Here is a 20888-nt window from a genome sequence, read left to right as displayed (position 1 = left end):
TCTCTTTAATCTTCTCCCTAGAATTCTGTTTTTTTTTCCATGACTATCTTCATCATTCATTATACGTGCAAACACCTGCCGCAAGGTACACTTTGCTACGTTGCCAAATGTTTAGCATGGTGACTACACACGATGAGACTGTTGAGGTGGATGATAAGCATATCGCTCAAACATCTATCATGGGGAGGAGGTGAGAACGATAACAGGGGTGGAATGCATGACGAGGGGGTGATAAAAAAGAATAAATGAATAAATAACTGAGATGGTTTGGGCGCCTGGTAAGAAGAGACGAACAGGAAACGATTAAAAAAAAACATGAAGAAAACCACTTAAGGAAGGAAGGAAGGAAGGAAGGAAGGTCGAGGGGGAGACAGTGAGATGTGGGGGTGGACTTGTACTTGTTCTTCAGAAGATGGGATGCATCACGCACTGGACGGGAACACAGAGAAGAACCACACAGGACACAAACCACTAATACAAGAGAAATGGGGAAAGATTACTTATATTTGGCCAGAATCACCGGAGCGCCACTGACGATGCTCTTAACAACCATTCTCCTTTCCCTCTCCTTCCACTCTCCGTCCTTTCCCTTGATTTATTCCTTGGACTCTTTCCTCAGCCAATCTCCTGGTCTTTAGTCCAACCTGTCCTGCAGACTCTTGCTTGATAAATTCCTTAGTTCCTCACTTCTTGTCCTGCAGTCAAGTCATCTCCTTGGTGCGTTTCCTCCACTCATGTAAGGTATCTTTCCTCCACTCATTCACTGTACGTTTCCTCCACTCATGTACTGTATCTTTCCTCCACTCATTCACTGTACGTTTCCTCCACTCATGTAATGTATCTTTCCTCCACTCATTTTCTGTTTCTTTCCTCCACTCATTTCCTGTGCGTTTCATCCACTCATTTACTGTATCTTTCCTCCACTCATTAACTATACGTTTCCTCCACTCATTTACTGAACGTTTCCTCTACTCATTTACCTTCACTTAATTTTAACACCTGTCTCTTGCCTGACCGTTCCTCTTCCCCCAGCCATTCCTCGGCCTTCTCCCCGTCAGCTATTTACTAGTTGAGAGTACGAGAATGCCAGTTTCAAATGTTCGTTATGTACGGTTTTTTTTTTTTTTTTTTTTATGTAGGAGGGACACTGGCCAAGGGCAACAAAATCCAATAAAAAAAAAAAAAATCCCACTGAGATGCCACTCCCAGAAAAGGGTCCAAAGCGGCAGTCAAAAATTGAAGGATAAGTTTCTTGAAACCTCTCTCTTGAAGGAATTCAAGTCATAGGAAGGTGGAAATACAGAAGCAGGCAGGGAGTTCCAGAGTTTACCAGAGAAAGGGATGAATGACTGAGAATACTGGTTAACTCTTGCATTAGAGAGGTAGACAGAATAGGGGTGAGAGAAAGAAGAAAGTCTTGTGCAGCGAGGCCGCGGGAGCAGGGGAGGCATGCAGTTAGCAAGATCAGAAGAGCAGTTAGCATGAAAATAGCGGTAGAAGACACCTAGAGATGCAACATTGCGGCGATGAGATGTCGGTTAGAGGAGAGGAGTTGATGAGACGAAAAGCTTTAGATTCCACCCTGTCTAGAAGAGCAGTATGAGTGGAACCCCCCAGACATGTGAAGCATACTCCATATATGGACGGATAAGGCCCTTGTACAGATTTAGCAGCGGAGACGTCTCAGAGCACCTAACTTCATAGAAGCTGTTTTAGCTAGAGATGAGATGTGAAGTTTCCAGTTCAGATTATAAGTAAAGGACAGACCGAGGATGTTCGGTGTAGAAGACAGGGACAGTTGAATGTTATTGAAGAAGGGATAGTTGTCTGGAAGATTGTGTCGAGTTGACAGATGGAGGAACTGAGTTTTTGAGACATTGAACAATACCAAGTTTGTTCTGCCCCAGTCAGAAATTTTAGAAAGATTAGAAGTCAGGCGTTCTGTGGTTTCCCTGCGTGAAATGTTTACTTCCTGAAGGGTCGGACGTCTTTGAAAAGACATGGAAAAGTGCAGGGTGGTATCATCACCGTATGAGTGGATAGGACAAGAAGTTTGGTTTAGAAGATAATTAATGAATAATAAGAAGAGAGTGAGAGACAGGACAGAACCCTGAGGAACACCACTGTTAATAGATTTAGGAGAAGAACAGTGACCGTCTACCACAGCAGCAATAGTACAGTCAGAAAGGAAACTTGAGATGAAGTTACAGAGAGAAGGATAGAAGCCGTAGGAGGGTAGTTTGGAAATCAAAGCTTTGTGCCAAACTCTGTCAAAAGCTTTTGATATATCCAAGACAATAGCAAAAGTTTCACCAAAATTTCTAAAGAGGATGACCAAGACTCAGTAAGGAAAGCCAGAAGATCACCAGTTAAGAGCGGCCTTGACGGAAACCATACTGGCGATCAGATAGAAGGTTGTGAAGTGATACATGTTTAAGAATCTTCCTGTTGATGATAGATTCAAAAACTTTTACATAGGCAGGAAATTAAAGCAATAGGATGGTAGTTTGAGGGATTAGAACGGTCACCCTTTTTAGGAACAGGCTGAATGTAGGCAAACTTCTAGCAAGAAGGAAAGGTAGATGTTGACAGACAGAGCTGAAAGAGGTGCAAGGTGCAAGCACGGAGGCACAGTCTCGGAGAACAGTACGAGGGACCCCATCAGGTCCATAAGCCTTCCGAGGGTTTAGGCCAGCGAAGGCATGGAAAACATCATTGCGAAGAATTTTAATAAGTAGCATGAAGTAGTCAGAGGGTGGAGGAGAGGGAGGAACAAGCCTTGAATCGTCCAATGTGGAGTTTTTAGCAAAGGTCTGAGCAAAGAGTTCGTCTTTAGAGACAGATGTGATGGCAGTGATGCCATCTGGTTGAAATAAAGGAGGGAAAGAAGAAGAAGCAAAGTTATTGGAGATATTTTTTGGCTAGATGCCAGAAGTCACGAGAGGAGTTAGATCTTGAAAGATTTTGACACTCTATTAATGAAGGAGTTTTTAGCTAGTTGGAGAACAGACTTGGCATGGTTCTGGGCAGGAATATAAAATGCATGAGATTCTGGTGATGGAAGGCTTAAGTACTTTTTTGGGCCACCTCTCTATCATGTATAGCACGAGAACAAGCTGTGTTAAACCAAGGTTTGGAAGGTTTTGGAAGAAAAAGAGCGAGGAATGCACGCCTCCGTGCCAGACACTATCACTTCTGTTATGCGCTTGGCACAAAAAGACGGGTTTTTGGCACGGAAGCAGTAGTCATTCCAAGGAGAATCAGCAAAATACCTCTTCAGGTCCCCCCAACTGGCAGAGGCAAAACGCCAGAGGCACCTTCGCTTAGGGGGATCCTGAGGAGGGATTGGAGCGATAGAACAAGATACAGATATAAAATAAGATTGTGATCGGAGGAGCCCAACGGAGAAGAGAGAGTGAGAGCGTAAGCAGAAGGATTAGAGGTCAGGAAAAGGTCAAGAATGTTTGTTGGGCGTATCTAGACGGTCAGGAATACGAGTAGGGTGTTGCATCAATTGCTCTAGGTCGTGGAGGATGGCAAAGTTGAAGGCTAGTTCACCAGAATGGTCAGTGAAGGGAGAGGAAAGCCAAAGCTGGTGGTGAACACTGAAGTCTCCAAGAATGGAGATCTCTGCAAAAGGGAAGAGCGTCAGAATGTGCTCCACTCTGGAAGTTAAGTAGTCAAAGAATTTCTTATAGTCAGAGGAGTTAGGTGAGAGGTATACAGCACAGATGAATTTAGTTTGAGAGTGACTCAGTAGTCGTAGCCAGATGGTGGAAAACGCGGAAGATTCAAGAGCGTGGGCACGAGAGCAGGTTAAGTCGTTGCGCATATAAACGCAACATCCAGCTTTGGATCGAAAATGAGGATAGAGAAAGTAGGAGGGAACAGAAAAGGGGCTACTGTCAGTTGTCTCAGACACCTGAGTTTGAGTGAGGAAAAGAAGATGAGGTTTAGAAGAGGAGAGATGGTGTTCTACAGATTGAAAATTAGATCTTAGACCGCGAGTGTTGCAGAAGTTAATGAAGAAAAAGTTGAGGGGGGTGTCAAGACACTTAGCGTCGTTGTCAGAAGAGCAGTCCGACCTGGGGACATTTGTGGTCCCCTCCCCAGATGGGGACTCCGAGGCTGGTGTACGTGTCGCCATGATAATTTTGAATTTTTGAGTGAAGGGTGTGTGTGTTATTAGGTGCAATAATAATAATGATAATGATAATAATAATAATAAACGGTTTATTATTCAGGCAGTTTACAAACTAAAAATGTACAGAGGGTGTGGGGAAATACTTAACATTAATCCTAAAGCGTTATTTTGTTGTGGTGTCTGGTGGCACGGACCGGGCGAGGCGCGTCAGGCGGTAACATGTGTCTGAGACGTGGATGATGCAGAAGTCCCCTTCCAAACTGCGCTTGTAGTTTTGTGTGAAGGAAGAGAATTGTCTTTAGAGGGCAGGCTGTGACTGCCCCTTGTGTTGTGAGACACAAAGGGAAACGTTCAGTGAGGTCACAGCTGGGTTTAATGATAAGTTCACAGCACCCTCTGACCCAGTGCCTTAGACCTCACTGGGAGTAATTATCGTTTCGGTAGGTGCCTACTACCTCCTCCGTCGAACAGTCAATAGGATTTACAATATTTATTTTAATATTTTCTGGAGACACTAACACAAAAATAAATAAATAAATAATAATAATAATAATAATAATAATAATAATAATAGTAATAATAATAATAATAATAATAATAATAATAATAATAAGATAAAAAAATATGGCAAGTTACATATTCCCTTCGTAGTTGGAGCATAAACACCGCCTGGAAGACTTGAGTCGTGAACTTCGCAGTGTACCGTGGAATGTGGTCAGTCACACACACACACACACACAGAGAGAGAGAGAGAGAGAGAGAGAGAGAGAGAGAGAGAGAGAGAGGCGCAGATTATTAATCGCTAGTGTCTCCTTGGTTGTCACATTTTCTTTGATCAAGAAGTGTTACTATAAAACATATCTTCCTTAGTTTGTCAAGTAACTGAAATTTAAAGTCACAAATTACATAATGACTGAGTATTTTTACTTTTTTTCATATTCTGTTGCAGCCATCACTAGTTTAGTTAGTCAGAACTACTTGAATTTATGTGTGTTGATATAATCTTGAAAAAAATATATAAATAAAATAAAATAATAATATATATTGTCAGAACTTGCCTCAACACATGTAGGAGTTTCATGCTTAGCTGACAGTACACCTGGAAACACATTTTTGTAAGTAGTGTTGCTATAGACACTCAGTCACCTTAGCAGCAACATTAAGATGCTCGTGTACCTGTGGCACCGCCAGGACAGTCTGCTGTGTTTACAGGAATTCCGTGTCTGTTCTCGCCTCAATTTTCCTCCCTCGCGTCTGTTTACTGAAGGAAGTTGTGGGGTTATTTATATGTGCCAGACGGAAAGGTTGCCAGAAGACTTGGCCTTTTCAACGTTTTACTTTCCTGTACTTTTTTTTTTTTTTTTTTTTTGCTGATCTGGTACCTGACTTTTTTTTTCAGGAGATTGTTTTCTTTTTTGTCAATATCAGAGAGAAAAGTCAAGTATAAAAGATCCCCTGAAATACATATGTCCCTTTTTTGTATCCCCTCCTCCTGATTGTTATTGACATTATTTAAACACATTATATTACATCTTTATTCACTTACCCTGTTAATTCTTTAGCAGTTACAATAATTTAGGCCTACCAAACATTAGGCCGGCTTCACACTAGCGTTTTTTTTTTTTTTTTTTTCGCGTGGATTTCCCGCGCGGTTTAAAAATCACTGAAATTCAATGAGGCCCTTCACACACTGACCGCGCGGCAATGATCTGCCGCATGCACTGCTAACCCGCGCAGCGTATAGAAGTCTATGGAGCTCTTCAGAAGGGCAGTTTTTTTTTTTTTTTTTTTTCCAGAGCGGCAGTCGTGGTTAATCTGTGGCCGAGGTTGGGTGCTGCATTTTTACGTATTAGTTAATTAATTAACTGATAGTTTTATAATAATTATTATTATTATTATTATTATTATTATTATTATTATTATTATTATTATTATTATTATTATATTCACTGTAGTAGCAAAGGCACACTATGAATATAATTATGTTTTACAGATCATGGCAAGTCATCTCCATCAGCTGCCATCCTCTTCATGATGTCAAGGTGTTTGCTGCAGACACTATGCACGTGTTTTATGATCTCACTCTGGATACAGTATTCCTCATGGCTAGGCAGTCCTCACCGCCAGCAGGGTTGAGGCAACGCACCTACACCAGCGGACATGTGAGCGAGGCCGGCGCTCAGCAGCAGGGCAACAATCACAACCTAGTCTCCCAAGTCTCAAACTTAAGCCTAATTCCCTTAATATCCGCCATTCAGATATTCAATTCACTGTGTTTAGCTGTGGCTACACATTGTTTCTCCAGCCACTGTATCCACTCTGGTCAGTGTTGTGCATCACTTCAGGCCAAGAAATACAAGACCAGTGCTTGCCTTGAGAAACCACAGCCAAGAAATGCACTATCAGAAACTTGAAGAGTCAATAGCACTTGCTTGCAAGCTTTCATTACTCTATTTACACAGACAACAAATTGTTACCCAAATACCTTCACATGGACCTTGAAAACCTTAACATTACGTGTCTTAATGTGGTCTGCACTACATAGTATTAAAGGTATCTGAAAGTTCTCATACTTAGCATATTATGCTGTCAGTAGACCAACAGTTATGAAAGCTAAGTTCAATGGTATATGACACATGGTAACAATAATGAATAGATATTATAGAGATTAAATCCATTTATTGAAACATATTCAATGTTTAAAATACATTAATTTAAAAATATAGTAAGAGCAATACTATTTTTGAAATATATACATGTGTAAATGTAATAAAAGTTAATGCAAAGAGAGGAGCCATCATATCAGTTCCCACTAAAAAAAATTCCACCCCCCCAAAAAATAAAAGGGTTAGGTATATAAAAAATTTCCAGTCCTGAGTCACATCCAGTTATAACAAAGGATATCAAAATTTCTCCACAAAAGCAAGTTACAGCACAGGGAAAGCTGCAGCAACGTTAATGGATGAAAGAAGCCTGCAATCTTTGAACCTTTAAGTTTATGGTCACTTTTGCTGTAGTGCTGATGCTCAAGTGCCTCAAACAAGAGACAGCATATATGAAAACCTTATAAAGGACAGAATAGGGAAGATGTATCTTGATGCAGTCATCAGAAGGTGTTCTTCACCAGCTGATGCACAGCAGTCACCAGCCTCAGAATCTGTTGTGGTCCTGGCACCACATCTGTCATCAGTGCCTCCACTGCATCCTTCCTGAAACAACAAAAATAATATTTCTCTCCTTGTTCTTCACACTGTCCCTTTCCTGCACCACAGTTCTGTAAAATAATGTTTCCTCTCTTTGCTTTCTACCAATCAACATTTCTTCACTGAGTCACTACATCACTGAAATGCTTCCCTACTTGTCTGACCTCCTTTTTCCTGAGTAATGACATCACAAAAATATTTAATCTTTGTTTTTTACTATTTTACATTTATACCCTATTACACAAGAACACAAATGCCTCTCCTCTTTTATGTCCCTTTCTATTTAATTAACTTTAATCTACTATCTTTTTCCCTACAATAATATAACAATATATTATAATCTAAGATATCTATTTATTTATTTTTTTTTTCAAGTTGCCAGACACAAAACCTCAAGTAATTGCTACCTGGCAAACTGGCAATTGTGTACATGGTTAAAGTGAGTTGGGAGACAAGTGAACACTTCAGAGCATACTTTGGTATTTATCCTTTTGTCTTGAAATACTGTGTAAATCAATGGTTCTCAAAATTTTTGTGGCTTAGTGGTGCATTAAAGGTACATCTTGGACTTTGATGACACACTAACCCTGTAGTCAGTGTGGTGCAGGCCTACTAGACAGCACAAATTTTACAAAAATTAGGTGGCACACTTTGGTGATAGTCACAGCGCACAGTGTGCAAATCATTGATCTTAACACATCTCTTTCAATATGAGACTATCATTAAGTTGTTTTTATGAATAAGTTGGCTCCTGCATTTTTTGGGTTGACATTTATATCTTTTGGAGAGCCATCTAATACTTCTAAGTTCACATTCATATTGTAGCAGTGCACTTATTTTATTTGTGTGGAAAATGTAGAAACATTTGATTTCATGAGCTCATTGGACTTGTGACTATTAGCTATACCCTGCCAGAGAGAACCTAGAGCCAATAACACCCTGATCTATCTTGATCTATGAGTAAAACTGACCTTTCATATACTGCACTCCCTATTCGCTTCCTCTAAATGGACAGTAACTGCTTGCTTATCAGTGGAAAATTCTTGGTTTTGTGAATACAGCATGAAAGCAGTCCTGTCAGCTAACAGCCTAGACAATACCACTGAGCTACTGAGAAGTATGTGCATATGTATGTGTTAAGAAGGAAGAATGGAAGAGGTGTAGTTGCTGAGAGGTGGAAGAGTGTGTCCTTCCTCACCTCAGCTTGCCATTGCCAATCTTGATGGTGACAGAAGGATGGAGAGTGTAGGGATCATCTGGCTGGGGTGAGGGTGGCTCCAACTTCACCTCAACCTCCAGGCTCAAGTGGTTCTTGTAGCTGCTCAAGATAACCTTGGCACTGATCAAGACAAAATGTCAAGAATTAATACACTGTTCATCATTCTGTTAACAATATGTTACTGAAATGCATTTTTATGACTTAATGGGTCAGTCACTTACATCTTTATGTTTCATCAACATTTCAAATCAGTGTGCCTCCACTCCCATTATATAAACATCTTATTAACATGCCAACAATAATTTTTCTAGCCTCAAAAATAAACAGTAGTAGTTATAGATAAATAACTTGCAATTCCTTAGAGAGATAGTATTTTCACCTGTTAGGGGTAAATTTAGTACAGTGGAAAAACTTGATGAGGTTGAGTTCCACCATAAGGTCATGGGCAGAGAAGTACGCTTCCAGCAGCTTTTCCAGGGCAGCACCCGCCTCACACACCACCACACCCACCAGGCCTGGCAGGGCACCATCAAGACGGCAGCCCAGCACTCTCAGCACCAGCTGGCCCACTGGATTGCTCATGTCTGAAATGTAACAGAACTTATACATCCTGATTCCTGCATTACTTCCTGCATCATGTCACTATTGCAAAAGACATACTATTATATACCTCGGTACTTCTGATGAGTTTTTAATGTGTGGCAGGAAATGAACCAACATTCATGGCACTCAAATTAAATATGAACCTTTAAGATCTTATTATCCCAAAGAGAAACTCAGGATGACTCACTCTGACTTTTCAAGTTGGTGTCAGCAGCAGTAATGATACGATGGTGTTGGTGGTGGGCCAGTGTGAGGTACAGAAGCAAGGGACTGTGGAGCAGATTCAGGCACCACTTGTCTCCCTCCACTTCTTGTACATGCCACTTGTACCTTTCACTGCTGAGACACAAAATGCTAATCAGTAAATACAAATATAACAAATGTATAAAAAAAAAAAAAAAAAAAAAAAAGACCTTGTGCATTGTTGTGAATATCTTTCTGAGGTATGAGATGAAGTATTTTGAGCGAAGACATTAAATTAAGTATAGTGAAAATATTACAAAATAATACTTGGAAAAACATCACTTCATTCTTTATTGTCCTATAAGCATGCCTGTATTTTTTTTTAACTAGTACTTCAAATCAATATTTTCCTCTCTACTGGAGTAAGTGGAACTGTAAATCTTAAAACTTGTCAATATTTTCCTCTTTACTAAAGAGGAATCATAAATCTTAAAACTCAATTCAATATTTTCCTCTCTACTGAAGTACGTGGAACTGTAAATCTTAAAACTTTTAAATTATAAACTGTTGGCCATAGGTTTCTTTTATCATGACCAAGAGGCTGTGCCTCTTACACATCATTAGCTAAGCACAATGTGTACAAATATGTGAATATGCTGCATAAAAGAATATGTTTTGGATGCTCATGGATCTAGAAAAGTGCATGTGACAGAACTCAAAAAAGAACATTTCTGGATTGTATGGTGACAAATTTTCATGTGGATAGTAGAGCATGTGTTAAGAATGGTAAGTACCAGATATCAGTGGTTTTCTGGATAGTAGAGCATGTGTTAAGAGTGGTAAGTACCAGATATCAGTGGTTTTCTGTTTGATTAGGACAGTGTCAAGGATGTGTGATATCACTTTTTTTTTTTGTTTAATGTTTACAAATATGGTGTTGGAAGGGAAGTGAATGCAAGAATGTTTGGTAGATGTTCAGTCTTGTGAATATTGATAGTAAAATGAAGTACATGAGGCAGCTTATCTTTGTAGGTGATACTACACCAATGGCTGATTCTGAGGAGACTGAGAAAACTGTTGCAGAAGTTCTGAAGATTATGTAAAAGGAGGAAACACATGTGCTTTGAGAATACAAATAATTCTGCAAAACTTATTTTGTTCCTGAAAAAATAAACCAACTCTGGCATGTAAATAGATGTAAGAGTGACAACTTACTTTGGGTGAGAGATTAGTGAACCAGCACGGAGGGAACACCAGCCAGGACAGTGACGTGGACTTTCTGGTGCTGGCAAGGTAGCAGGAGTCTGAAGAGCCATGAATGAAGTAGAAGATGGCTCAGATGTGGCAGCTAGGGGAGGAATGCAGGCATCTGGGATTGTGGATGTGGTGTGTATGGATGACAATAGCAAGGATGATGAACAGTGTGGGCTTTGAGATAGTGATGTGGGTAGGGTTTGCTGTGATAAGGAAGGTGTCAATGGCACAGGATGTGGGGATGAACAAGGAGTAGCAGTGGAGTGAGGGTGTGAGGAAATGGAATGATCTGGAGAGGCTTGGGGTGTACATGATGCAAACAGTTTGGGTGCAGGAGGGTCTGAGCACTCTGAGGATGGAGTTCGTTTGCCAAGAATGGACACTGCCTGACCTTGCCCCTTGGTGGTACTGCTGGCCAGGCCTGCACACACCTCATGGCTTGACCTGCTGATTTGACTCACAGGATGGGTCATCTCCAAGTTGTGATCCACCTCCTGGGATTGTCTGTTCTCCCACACAGGATGGTTTGCCTCTGTGGATGGTCTGGTGACCAGAATCATTGGACAAGTCACTTCCATATCTTGAGTTGATACAATGACCTGACTCTCAGTACGGGTCACCTCCACATCTTGAGCTGACCTGGTGATCTGACAAGACAATTCCATATCCTGGTCCTTTTGAGATGATGTAAAGTTACAGGTCTCATCCATATTCTGCTCCTGTTTTTGAGGCAGGTTGGTGATCTGACCAACAGGATGAGTTGATGTGGTGACTTGACAAGTCATTTCCATGTTTAGGTGATTTTGAGGTGTGGTGATCTTACATGTTACATCCACATTGTCTTTGTCTTTTTGAGGCAAGATGATGGGCTGAGGCTGATAAGCTGACCTACAGACTGGATAGGTCACATCCATACTCTGGTTCACTTGCTGGGATGACTTGACAACCTGAGCCAAAGGTTGGGTCACTTCCATATCATGGGATAATATTGTGGCCTGACTAACAGGACAGGCCACCTCATTAGGTCCTGTGACCTGACTCACAGGACAGGTCATCTCCATGTTGTGGTCCACCTCCTGGGATGTTTTAGTGACCTGATCCACAGGACAGGTCATCTCCATGTTGTGGTCCACCTCCTGGGGTGTTTTGGTGACCAAACCCACAGGACAGGTCATCTCCATGTTGTGATCCACCTCCTGGGGTGTTTTAGTGACCTGACCAACAGGACAAGTCATCTCCATGTTGTGGTCCACCAACTGGGATGTTCTGATGACTTGACCTACAGGACGGGTCATCTCCATGTTGTGGTCCACTTCCTCGGATGTTCTGATGACCTGACCCACAGGACAGGTCATCTCCATGTTCTGGTTCACCTCCTGGGATGTTCTGATGACCTGACCCACAGGATGGGTCATCTCCATGTTGTGGTCCACCTCCTGGGATGTTTTGGTGACCTGACCCACAGGACAGGTCATCTCCATGTTGTGGTCCACCTCCTGGGATGTTTTGGTGACCTGACCCACAGGACAGGTCATCTCCATGTTGTGGTCCATCTCCTGGGATGTTCTGGTGACCTGACCCACAGGATGGGTCATCTCCATGTTGTGGTCCACCTCCTGGGATGCTCTGATGACCTGACCCACAGGACGGGTCATCTCCATGTTCTGGTCCACCTCCTGGGATGGCCTAACAATCTGAGCCACAGGTTTGGTCATCTCCATGTTGTAGTCCACCTCCTGGGATGTTTTGGTGACCTGACTCACAGGACAGGTCATCTCCATGTTGTAGTCCACCTCCTGTGATGTTTTGGTGACCTGACTCACAGGACAGGTAATTTCCATGTTGTGCTCCACCTCCTGGGATGGCCTGGTGACCAGACTGAAAGGACGGGTCTCCTGGGGTGTCATGCCAACTTCTGTAAAAAGTACCAAGGTTGAGTGCTTCCTGAAAAATGTCTCAACATAATCTTGTTAGAGGAGCCACACAAGAGCAAGTCATGAGCTTGCAGGTGATATGATACATATGTGAACATTTCTGAGATAAACAGATACACAACATTCCTCATTAGTTCCAGGATGAATCACATATTTATTTTTTTCTGAATAAAGAAAATATCACTACTTTCAAAACTGAAATACGGTACCAGAAAGATATTAAATCTTACAAACTCCTTACACAAAGCTGGTATTGCCAATTCTTTGATGAATACAAGGTAAAATTGATCTAAGATGATATCTATTAGTATTTTAAATATAACCTTTAAATGTAACATTTCTAAAGATGTTTACTGATGAATATGAAAAATTTATCAACACACACCTATACAGAATCTGATCTTTAATTGAAAAAACCTATACCTACATTTAGGTTAGCAAATTATCTATTTTATGGATTGTCTCTTTCCATGGATCTTCCAGCCTCTATAAAATCATCAGGATACAATATCCTTAAAAATCTCATGTTTCACATTCAGCAAACATTTCAGTGACAGTATACACAAACTGTGGAACAATGTCCCTCCACTTCTCCCTTTGAGGTGAAAGAGCACAGCAGAAAAGGGGAAATATAAATATAATATTATTTACATAAAAAATCATTTTAATATTACTTACCACGGACTACTTCAATCCTATGTGTTGATGCAGCGACCTGACCCACAGGACGGGTCACCTCCATGTTGTGGTTCACCTGGGATGTTTTGGTGACCTGACCCACAGGACAGGTCATCTCCATGTTGTGGTCCACCTCCTGGGATGTCCTGATGACCTGACCCACAGGATGGATCATCTCCATGTTCTGGTTCACCTGGGATGTCCTGATGACCTGACCCACAGGACAGGTCATCTCCATGTTGTGGTTCACCTCCTGGGATGTCCTGATGACCTGATCCACAGGGCAGGTCATCTTCATGTTGTGGTCCACCTCCTGGGATGTCCTGATGACCTGACCCACAGGACGGGTCATCTCCATGTTGTGGTCCACCTCCTGGGATGTCCTGATGACCTGACCCACAGGACGGGTCATCTCCATGTTGTGGTTCACCTCCTGGGATGTCCTGATGACCTGACCCACAGGACGAGTCATCTCCATGTTGTGGTTCACCTCCTGGGATGTCCTGATGACCTGACTCACAGGACGGGTCATCTCCATGTTGTGGTCCACCTCCTGGGATGTCCTGATGACCTGACTCACAGGACAGGTCATCTCCATGTTGTGGTCCACCTCCTGGGATGTCCTGATGACCTGACTCACAGGACGGGTCATCTCCATGTTGTGGTCCACCTCCTGGGATGTTCTAATGACCTGACCCACAGGACGGGTCATCTCCATGTTGTGGTCCACCTCCTGGGATGTCTTGATGACCTGACTCACAGGACGGGTCATCTCCATGTTGTGGTCCACCTCCTGGGATGTTCTAATGACCTGACCCACAGGACGGGTCATCTCCATGTTGTGGTTCACCTCCTGGGATGTTTTGATGACCTGACTCACAGGACAGGTCATCTCCATGTTCTGGTCCACCTCCTGGGATGTTTTGATGACCTGACCCACAGGACGGGTCACCTCCATGTTGTGTTCAACTTCCTGGGATGTTCTGATGACCTGAAGCACAGGACGGGTCATCTCCATGTTGTGGTTCACCTCCTGGGATGTTCTGATGACCTGACCCACAGGACGGGTCATCTCCATGTTGTTTTCCACCTCCTGGGGTGTTCTGATGACCTGACCCACAGGACGGGTCATCTCCATGTTGTTTTCCACCTCCTGGGATGTTCTGATGACCTGACCCACAGGACGGGTCATCTCCATGTTGTTTTCCACCTCCTGGGATGGCCTGACAATCTGAGCCACAGGCTGGGTCATCTCCATGTTGTGGTCCACCTCCTGGGATGTTTTGATGAGCTGACTCACAGGACATGTCATCTCCATGTTGTGGTCCACCTTCTGGGATGTTTTCATTACCTGACTCACAGGACAGGTCATTTCCATGTTGTGGTCCACCTCCTGGGATGTTCTGATAACCTGACTCAAAGGACGGGTCATGTTGTAGGATGGCATGATGGCCTTGCTCCCTAAACAGGTCCTACCCTTGCTCTGTGATACCTCCTTGTGTTGCATGGGACCTGAAAGAACATAAGTATTCCACAAGATATCTTGATGACCTAACTTTGCCAAACACAACTGAAAGATGAATCAACGGAACAAATTCACTGTTTTCAATAAAAATGTGTGAGAAAGAGAAATTTGTTGTGGAATGCATCCTTAGTTTTCAAATAAGCAATTGTTGCCTGTCAGGATGAGTAAGAGATCTGGTATTTTTTTATGTAAAATAACTCCTAATCAATATCATCTCTTATTTCTATGTCCCTCAACATCCTCCACTTGCATTGTCAGCTCTTCTCAGCACAGGCCACATGCTGTTAGATATTCAATTGTTTAATTATTTACTGTATCTACTTATTTATTTGTTGTATGATTCTATGCATGTAAATACTGTTATGCAGACCTACAAGTATATGCATTGTTTTTACTTCATCCAAAAACTTCAAATTTTGGGGGTCTGAAACAGATTAAATAAATTTACATTATTTCTTATACCAAAAAAAAAAAAAAAAAAAAAAAAAAAAAAAAAAAATTGATTTTCAGATAAATTGCTTTTAAAACAGCCTCCTGAAATGGATTAAGTTCAAGAACTGTAGCAAAACTATAAAATATAATTTTGAAATATGCAGTATTGCATCCAAATGATGAATGGGGATACAATAGACCTCAAAACTCCCATAATAAAATGGAGGGTCTTGAAAAAACACATATGATACTTATACTTTGTGTATACCAAAGGGAATGTATGAAAGAATTCCAGTAGCCATTCTCTAATGACAACTGGCAATATAAAATGAGAAGCAAACCATTTCTATCAAGGGAGGCAAGGGACGCACCTGAGGCTGGGATGTTGGCAGATGGCAGAGCTAAAAACTTGCTAAGGAAGTTCTGAGAGTCTGCTGTGTCACCATCCTCTTCAGTGGATGGTGGTGAGGATGGAGTCTTGGAGGATGTGAGAGCCAGAAACTCTGCAAGGAAACTCTTCTGCACATTTGTGTCATCTTCATTACTGTCTTCTGCAGGAGATGATGGTGGTGGAGGTTGTGGGACCTTGGCTGGTGGCTGGCTATGGGGTTTTGTGGGCGGCCTGTTATGCACACTTGTGGTGGTGATGGTGGTGCTGTCATTCACTGTCACTGAAGACAGATGACCTGTCTCAGCAGGTGTGAGGGATAAAAATTTCTTGAGGAAGTTTGAGTTGTCACAATCCATATCACCACCACCAATCCCACCATTGTCGTTCTGTAAGAGTGTGATAGCCGACATAAGCCCTACTTGAGAAAAAATGAGTATTGTGGAATACACAATCATGTGCTTTTATATTCTCAATGTAAAGTAAACCAATGATTACAGTTGTCATAGGCTAAACTGATCTAGAAGCCATGTCCCATGCCTTCTACCACTTTTTGCAGGGGCAGCTGAGTGGTGCATGCAGAATGCTCTTGCCACTTTCCAAAACTTTACATTTAAGATATTTTCTATCACATTATCCATCTGTCTTGCTGTAAGTTGATTACTGAAGACATAAAATTATCTAAGTACTAATATCTGAGAAAAGATGTGGAAACAAGTAACATTATTTACGAGTATATTAAAACATCCAAATGGCCATTGATGCAAATTGAGTCTCCAGTCTCCAGTGACATGTATGGGCAGTCACATGGACGTGTTTAGATAAATTACACAATAATTTTTGCCAGATTTTTTGAATGACCAACTTAATATTATTGTGTTCCTACTTATATCTTTGAAAATCAGCTTAATGCAATGGGGGGTGGGGGGGGCAGTCACAGAAGCATTCCATGCACCTATTATAGTATTGGTCTGAAAGCACAGATAGGTCAGTGCATATGACCATGCTGGCAGGAGCAAGAAACAGGTAAATAATAGCCATACTTTTAATAGGAAAAAATGAAGACTAACCTGAGTAGCAGTGTGGTGTAGTGATAGTACAACTGCTAGCCCAGCATTGGTATTAGCTTCATACCTGAAAAAAGAAGTGAAACTTGTATAAAGAAAATGGGGTGTAAAGGGATATATAGCTTATTGATGAACCTGGCTGAAAATAATGTTAATTTAGCAACATAAATATAGCATGTCAATGTACCATGCTCCCTAAATGCTTTCAATACTTTTGAAACCTAATACTGAGTATCATGAGGAATGTCACATTCTCTTAAATGAGTGACTGCATCATTTTGAGCCAGAAACATTCCATCAACATATTTTTTATTGCCATAGTTTAAGAGCTACAGGAAATTTAAATTCACATGCATGAGGAATTAAAAAGCCTTGAAGGATGAGGGGAGGGCTAGTAGTGAACACTGCCATCTTGAAGATGTTATAGTTTTATATACTCTTGGATATTCAATCAACCCTAGATATTAATGAGAGGTTACATATGTAATTTCACACTGAAAGTAAAATTAGGAATATTAATATTGTAATAATCAATATCTAAAAAATAAAATTCAATGGGAGGTCAACACACCATTTCTCTAGGCAAAGCAAGTGTGGCTTTTGTATCCTCGTCACAATGCAGCGTGGAAAATACAGACAAGATGTTCATTTATGACCATAATGCAAGAGCCAGAGATGCTGCACAGGAATACACCAGAAAATGCCCAACAGAAGATGCCTAGCCATCAGAACTCTTTACGATGTTTGCCGTCCTCTTTGTGACCATGGATGTTTCCCAGAGATACATTTATCACTGATGAGAAAAGTATTATATGAAAGACTGAGAGATTATCTATTTTCAGCTTTGGATCCAACTAAACCAAAATTGTGAATTATAAAAAAAAAAAAAAGTGCATAAAACAAAAACAAGCCCAAAAAAGATCAAGAGTGAACCTTCCTTGGTATGATATGGCTGTACCTGACAGACTTGGAATTGTTGGTTGGGGTGGGCAGGGTGGAGGTTGAGCTGTCATGGTGTGTCACTGGCATCTCATAAGAGCTGTCCCACTCAGTGTTGCCGCCATGCTGAGCCTTGTACTCCCTTTGATGAAATGATCAGATGTGAGGATGTGCAGTTTTGTGACTACTAGATTATACATACAGCTCCAACCAAAAGATAATAATAATACAAGTGGTGGCTCAAATGAAAATGGAATGCGAACGAAAAGTATTATAATCTGGAAAATCAGTATTTTTGCTTTTGAGAGTGTACAGTTTTGTGCTAATAGGAGTGTATCCCTCTTGACAGATATATAGATACTACAGTTGCAATCATGTAGTTTTTGCTTCTTTGAAAATAAAGGTTACATTACAGTGCATATTTTGATAGTTGCTGTTTATTTTATACATATGAGCAAGACCATATTTAAATAAGGAATAGAGATGTATTTCCCTTAAAATCTGTAGTATAATTTGTAGGCGACCATTAGTTGTGTGCCACTGTCCAAATACATCTTTATTGAACTACCATGCCCACTTCCTGATGAAACACCTGACAAAAAATAAAGTTCTACATAAAATATTACATACAGAAAATGTGTTATGAGACATTTGCTTCCTACTTTCACATGATATGCATTCTCTTTTAGTGATTCTTCCTATCTTAAAACTAATTTTGATAGGACCACTCACTTGACTGTGTTTGTTCCTGAGAAGGAAACCCGCTTCTTGAAACCCAATGAACGCCTCTCCTGGTAAGTGCTCCTCGCTGGTGACTCCTTCAGGATCTGCAGCACCAGGAAGCATCTTAACAACACAAATGAAGCATCTAGATGCACAATGAAGATCAGTAAAGATGGATATGAAACAGAACAAGTATTTTTTTTTCTTTTTCTTGACACACACACACACACACACACACACACACACACACACACACACACACACAGATTTATATACCAGAGGGGAGGATTGGAAATGAAAAAGCACCCCCATCAACAAAGCTGCAAAATCCAGCCTCTATTTTGTGCAACACAAATTTACAAATTTATTGGAATTTGGAATTCTGTAAATATAAATATGTAAATATTTATATTTACATGAAAAAGTGCACAAATTGGGGATTTATTAGTTGGTAAGGTAGTAAATTGACTGATTCATACTTTATTTGTGGATTTAGTACAAATGTGGTCCTTGTTCTCCCAAACTACTAAGGTTGCCATTCTACTGTGAACCAGATGAGAAACTAAGGTTGCCATCCTACAGTGAACCAGATGAGAAACTATCAAGACATTTATGATAAAACTTACTGAATTCCTCCTCTTGCCAGGCCGGAATCCTACAACTGGTCTTGCTGTCCTGAAAAATGTTATGAGGCATCAGACAAACAATGGAGCATGTTGAAATAGAAAATACACCTCACAATTGACATGTAACATTGAAATCTATATAGCGCATCATTCTGAGTGACAATGTACAGGTATTATTCCAGAATCACTACATATTCACTTCTACTTTCATGACGTATCTCTTTGGCTAGAGCTCCTCAGGCTGAGTATTTTCAACCCCACATATATGTGTTACAAATTAATACTAACACCATCAGTGATTTTAAAAAATTTATTGGCTTTCTTTTGGAATAAGTTAAAATTTAAGGTTACAATAATTTGGTAGGTAGGTTAGGTTATGTTAGGTTTGAATACGAACCCCAAATATATGTGTCATAAACTTATATTAACACCAGCAGTGATTTTTTTTAATTTTATTGCCTTCTTATCGAGAGAACTACTGTGAGCAACTGGTCTAACTGTGAACTGCACAGCATTGATGAGTTTACTAATGGTATTTTTTTCTGGTAAGTTCTGATGCGTTTTGACTAATTTGCAGTCATATTTTGTCGTACATTATTCTGTTCCTTATGGTGGAAGTGAGGAATGAAAACAGTGATTTGCAACAGGTGATGGCAGATCATTTGATAACGCATCAAAGCTTTTCAGTAAAAAAATGGTTTCATCAGCCATATGGAATTTGTAAGAAAAGTGGAAATTAACCAAGTGTACAAATATCTAAAGACATTCTTAAATAAAAGAAAGTTATTCTTCCACAGCAGGCTGCAAGGGTGACACTAGGATAATTCAGTTCACTCTACATTTGTTGGCACAGTTAAACGACATATTATCAGAGTGACGAAATCAGAAGGAAATATTTAAGGACTGACTAGAGGTTGTGGCCTACTGAATAGTGTTCCCTCGCCCATCACCAGGAGACAGGCAGCTTAATTAATTCAATACCAATAGGCATAAAAAAAATACCCCATCAAATGCGATTACTGTTCAACAATGAGCTATCTACCTAAACAATACTGCATCATCGTGTTAAAATTTCTCTGGGACCAACCCCGCCAGCCCTTCCCTTCCCCACCAATAATTGCAGTTTTCTCCACTCGTGACTATTTCCGTCACTCTACAGCTCCATAATGTTTCCATCATACTCACTCATTCTCTTTTTCATCATCCATAGCGGCGCCCCTGTTCTAGGAAGATAAAATTGTCAGAAGGCTACTCGTCACGTCAACACAACAAAGGTTTGAATAGGAGACATCGCCTGGTTCCCACACCTCGGCTCCCTGCACCTCAACCCTCAACACACGCCTCTTAACTCCGTGTTGTGAAAGCTTTTGCTAATGGTTAATACATTTTGTGTATTGCCATAAGATGATTCTAAAATTTAAATGGAATCACTCCTATGTAGTTATTTCGTGCATGTCTCTTGCCTAGGGAATTCTGACAGGCCCCAGCCTCCTCGTTTCTCGCACAATATATATACTACCCTAAATTAATTAATGAAAATAGGGTTAAATAACGCTGGTAAAATAATAATAATAATAATAATAATAATAATAATAATAAAATAAAATAAAATAAAATAAAATAAAACAGGTAACCGTTCCTGGGGTAAGATGGGCTGCTTCTGTTCTCCATTTCGGCCCCACGCCCTGCCACTACCACAAGAGGTGGGTACGCTGGGCGGTTGTTGCGTTGTGTGATGTCGAGCAGTCAAGGATTCTAATACTTTCTTAGGGAGCATTGATGGGAATTTCAACTCTTTCAAGGGAACTGGTTCATACAGTTCCGTTTACTCTAGAGTTGGGTCTTTCGTATCTTAAATGGCTCTTTCGGCCTTTGTTGGCAATTGACAATGACCCCGCAAGAGACCACATACATCTGCAGCTCTCTGCCATCCAACAGCTTCACACTCTCTACCAGTGGAACAATTAATT

At 40.9% G+C, this 20888-nt stretch overlaps 1 protein-coding gene across 4 annotated transcripts; it reads right to left on the bottom strand.

The window, feature by feature from the left end:
• Nucleotides 1-6803: 6803 nt before the first annotated feature.
• LOC135094622 (uncharacterized) lies at nt 6804-20406 on the bottom strand. 4 transcript variants are annotated; one of them, XM_063994897.1, is made up of 13 exons: nt 20104-20406; nt 18919-18967; nt 18302-18396; nt 17589-17711; nt 16634-16697; nt 15517-15952; nt 13430-14730; nt 13219-13372; nt 10568-12521; nt 9357-9508; nt 8946-9150; nt 8546-8686; nt 6804-7353 (listed from the first exon to the last, which is right to left on the bottom strand). In XM_063994897.1, exons 1-13 carry the CDS (start codon nt 20124-20126, stop codon nt 7251-7253), a joined length of 4800 nt encoding a protein of 1599 aa, XP_063850967.1. In that variant the 5' UTR covers nt 20127-20406; the 3' UTR covers nt 6804-7250. The 4 variants fall into 4 exon arrangements, with proteins under 4 accessions (XP_063850967.1, XP_063850950.1, XP_063850955.1 ...); XM_063994880.1 differs by having other exon boundaries at nt 13219-14730; XM_063994885.1 differs by having other exon boundaries at nt 9357-9505; nt 13219-14730.
• Nucleotides 20407-20888: the final 482 nt, after the last annotated feature.

This window comes from Scylla paramamosain, chromosome 3 (genome assembly GCF_035594125.1).
Source record: "Scylla paramamosain isolate STU-SP2022 chromosome 3, ASM3559412v1, whole genome shotgun sequence".
NCBI lineage: Eukaryota > Metazoa > Arthropoda > Malacostraca > Decapoda > Portunidae > Scylla > Scylla paramamosain.
Note: the sequence above shows the minus strand (reverse complement) of the source record. Positions and strands in the feature narration are given on the sequence as shown.

Bases quoted from the DNA above. Each gene is read 5' to 3' on its own strand.
- LOC135094622 (XM_063994880.1), bottom strand. From the start codon at position 20,126: ATGGATGATGAAAAAGAGAATGA. The intron at 12,522-13,218 runs GTAAGTAATATT...TACTTTTTACAG, and splicing joins TAGGATTGAAGTAGTCCGTG to AAGTTGGCATGACACCCCAG. The intron at 8,687-8,945 runs GTGAAAATACTA...TGTCTTGATCAG, and splicing joins ACTAAATTTACCCCTAACAG to TGCCAAGGTTATCTTGAGCA.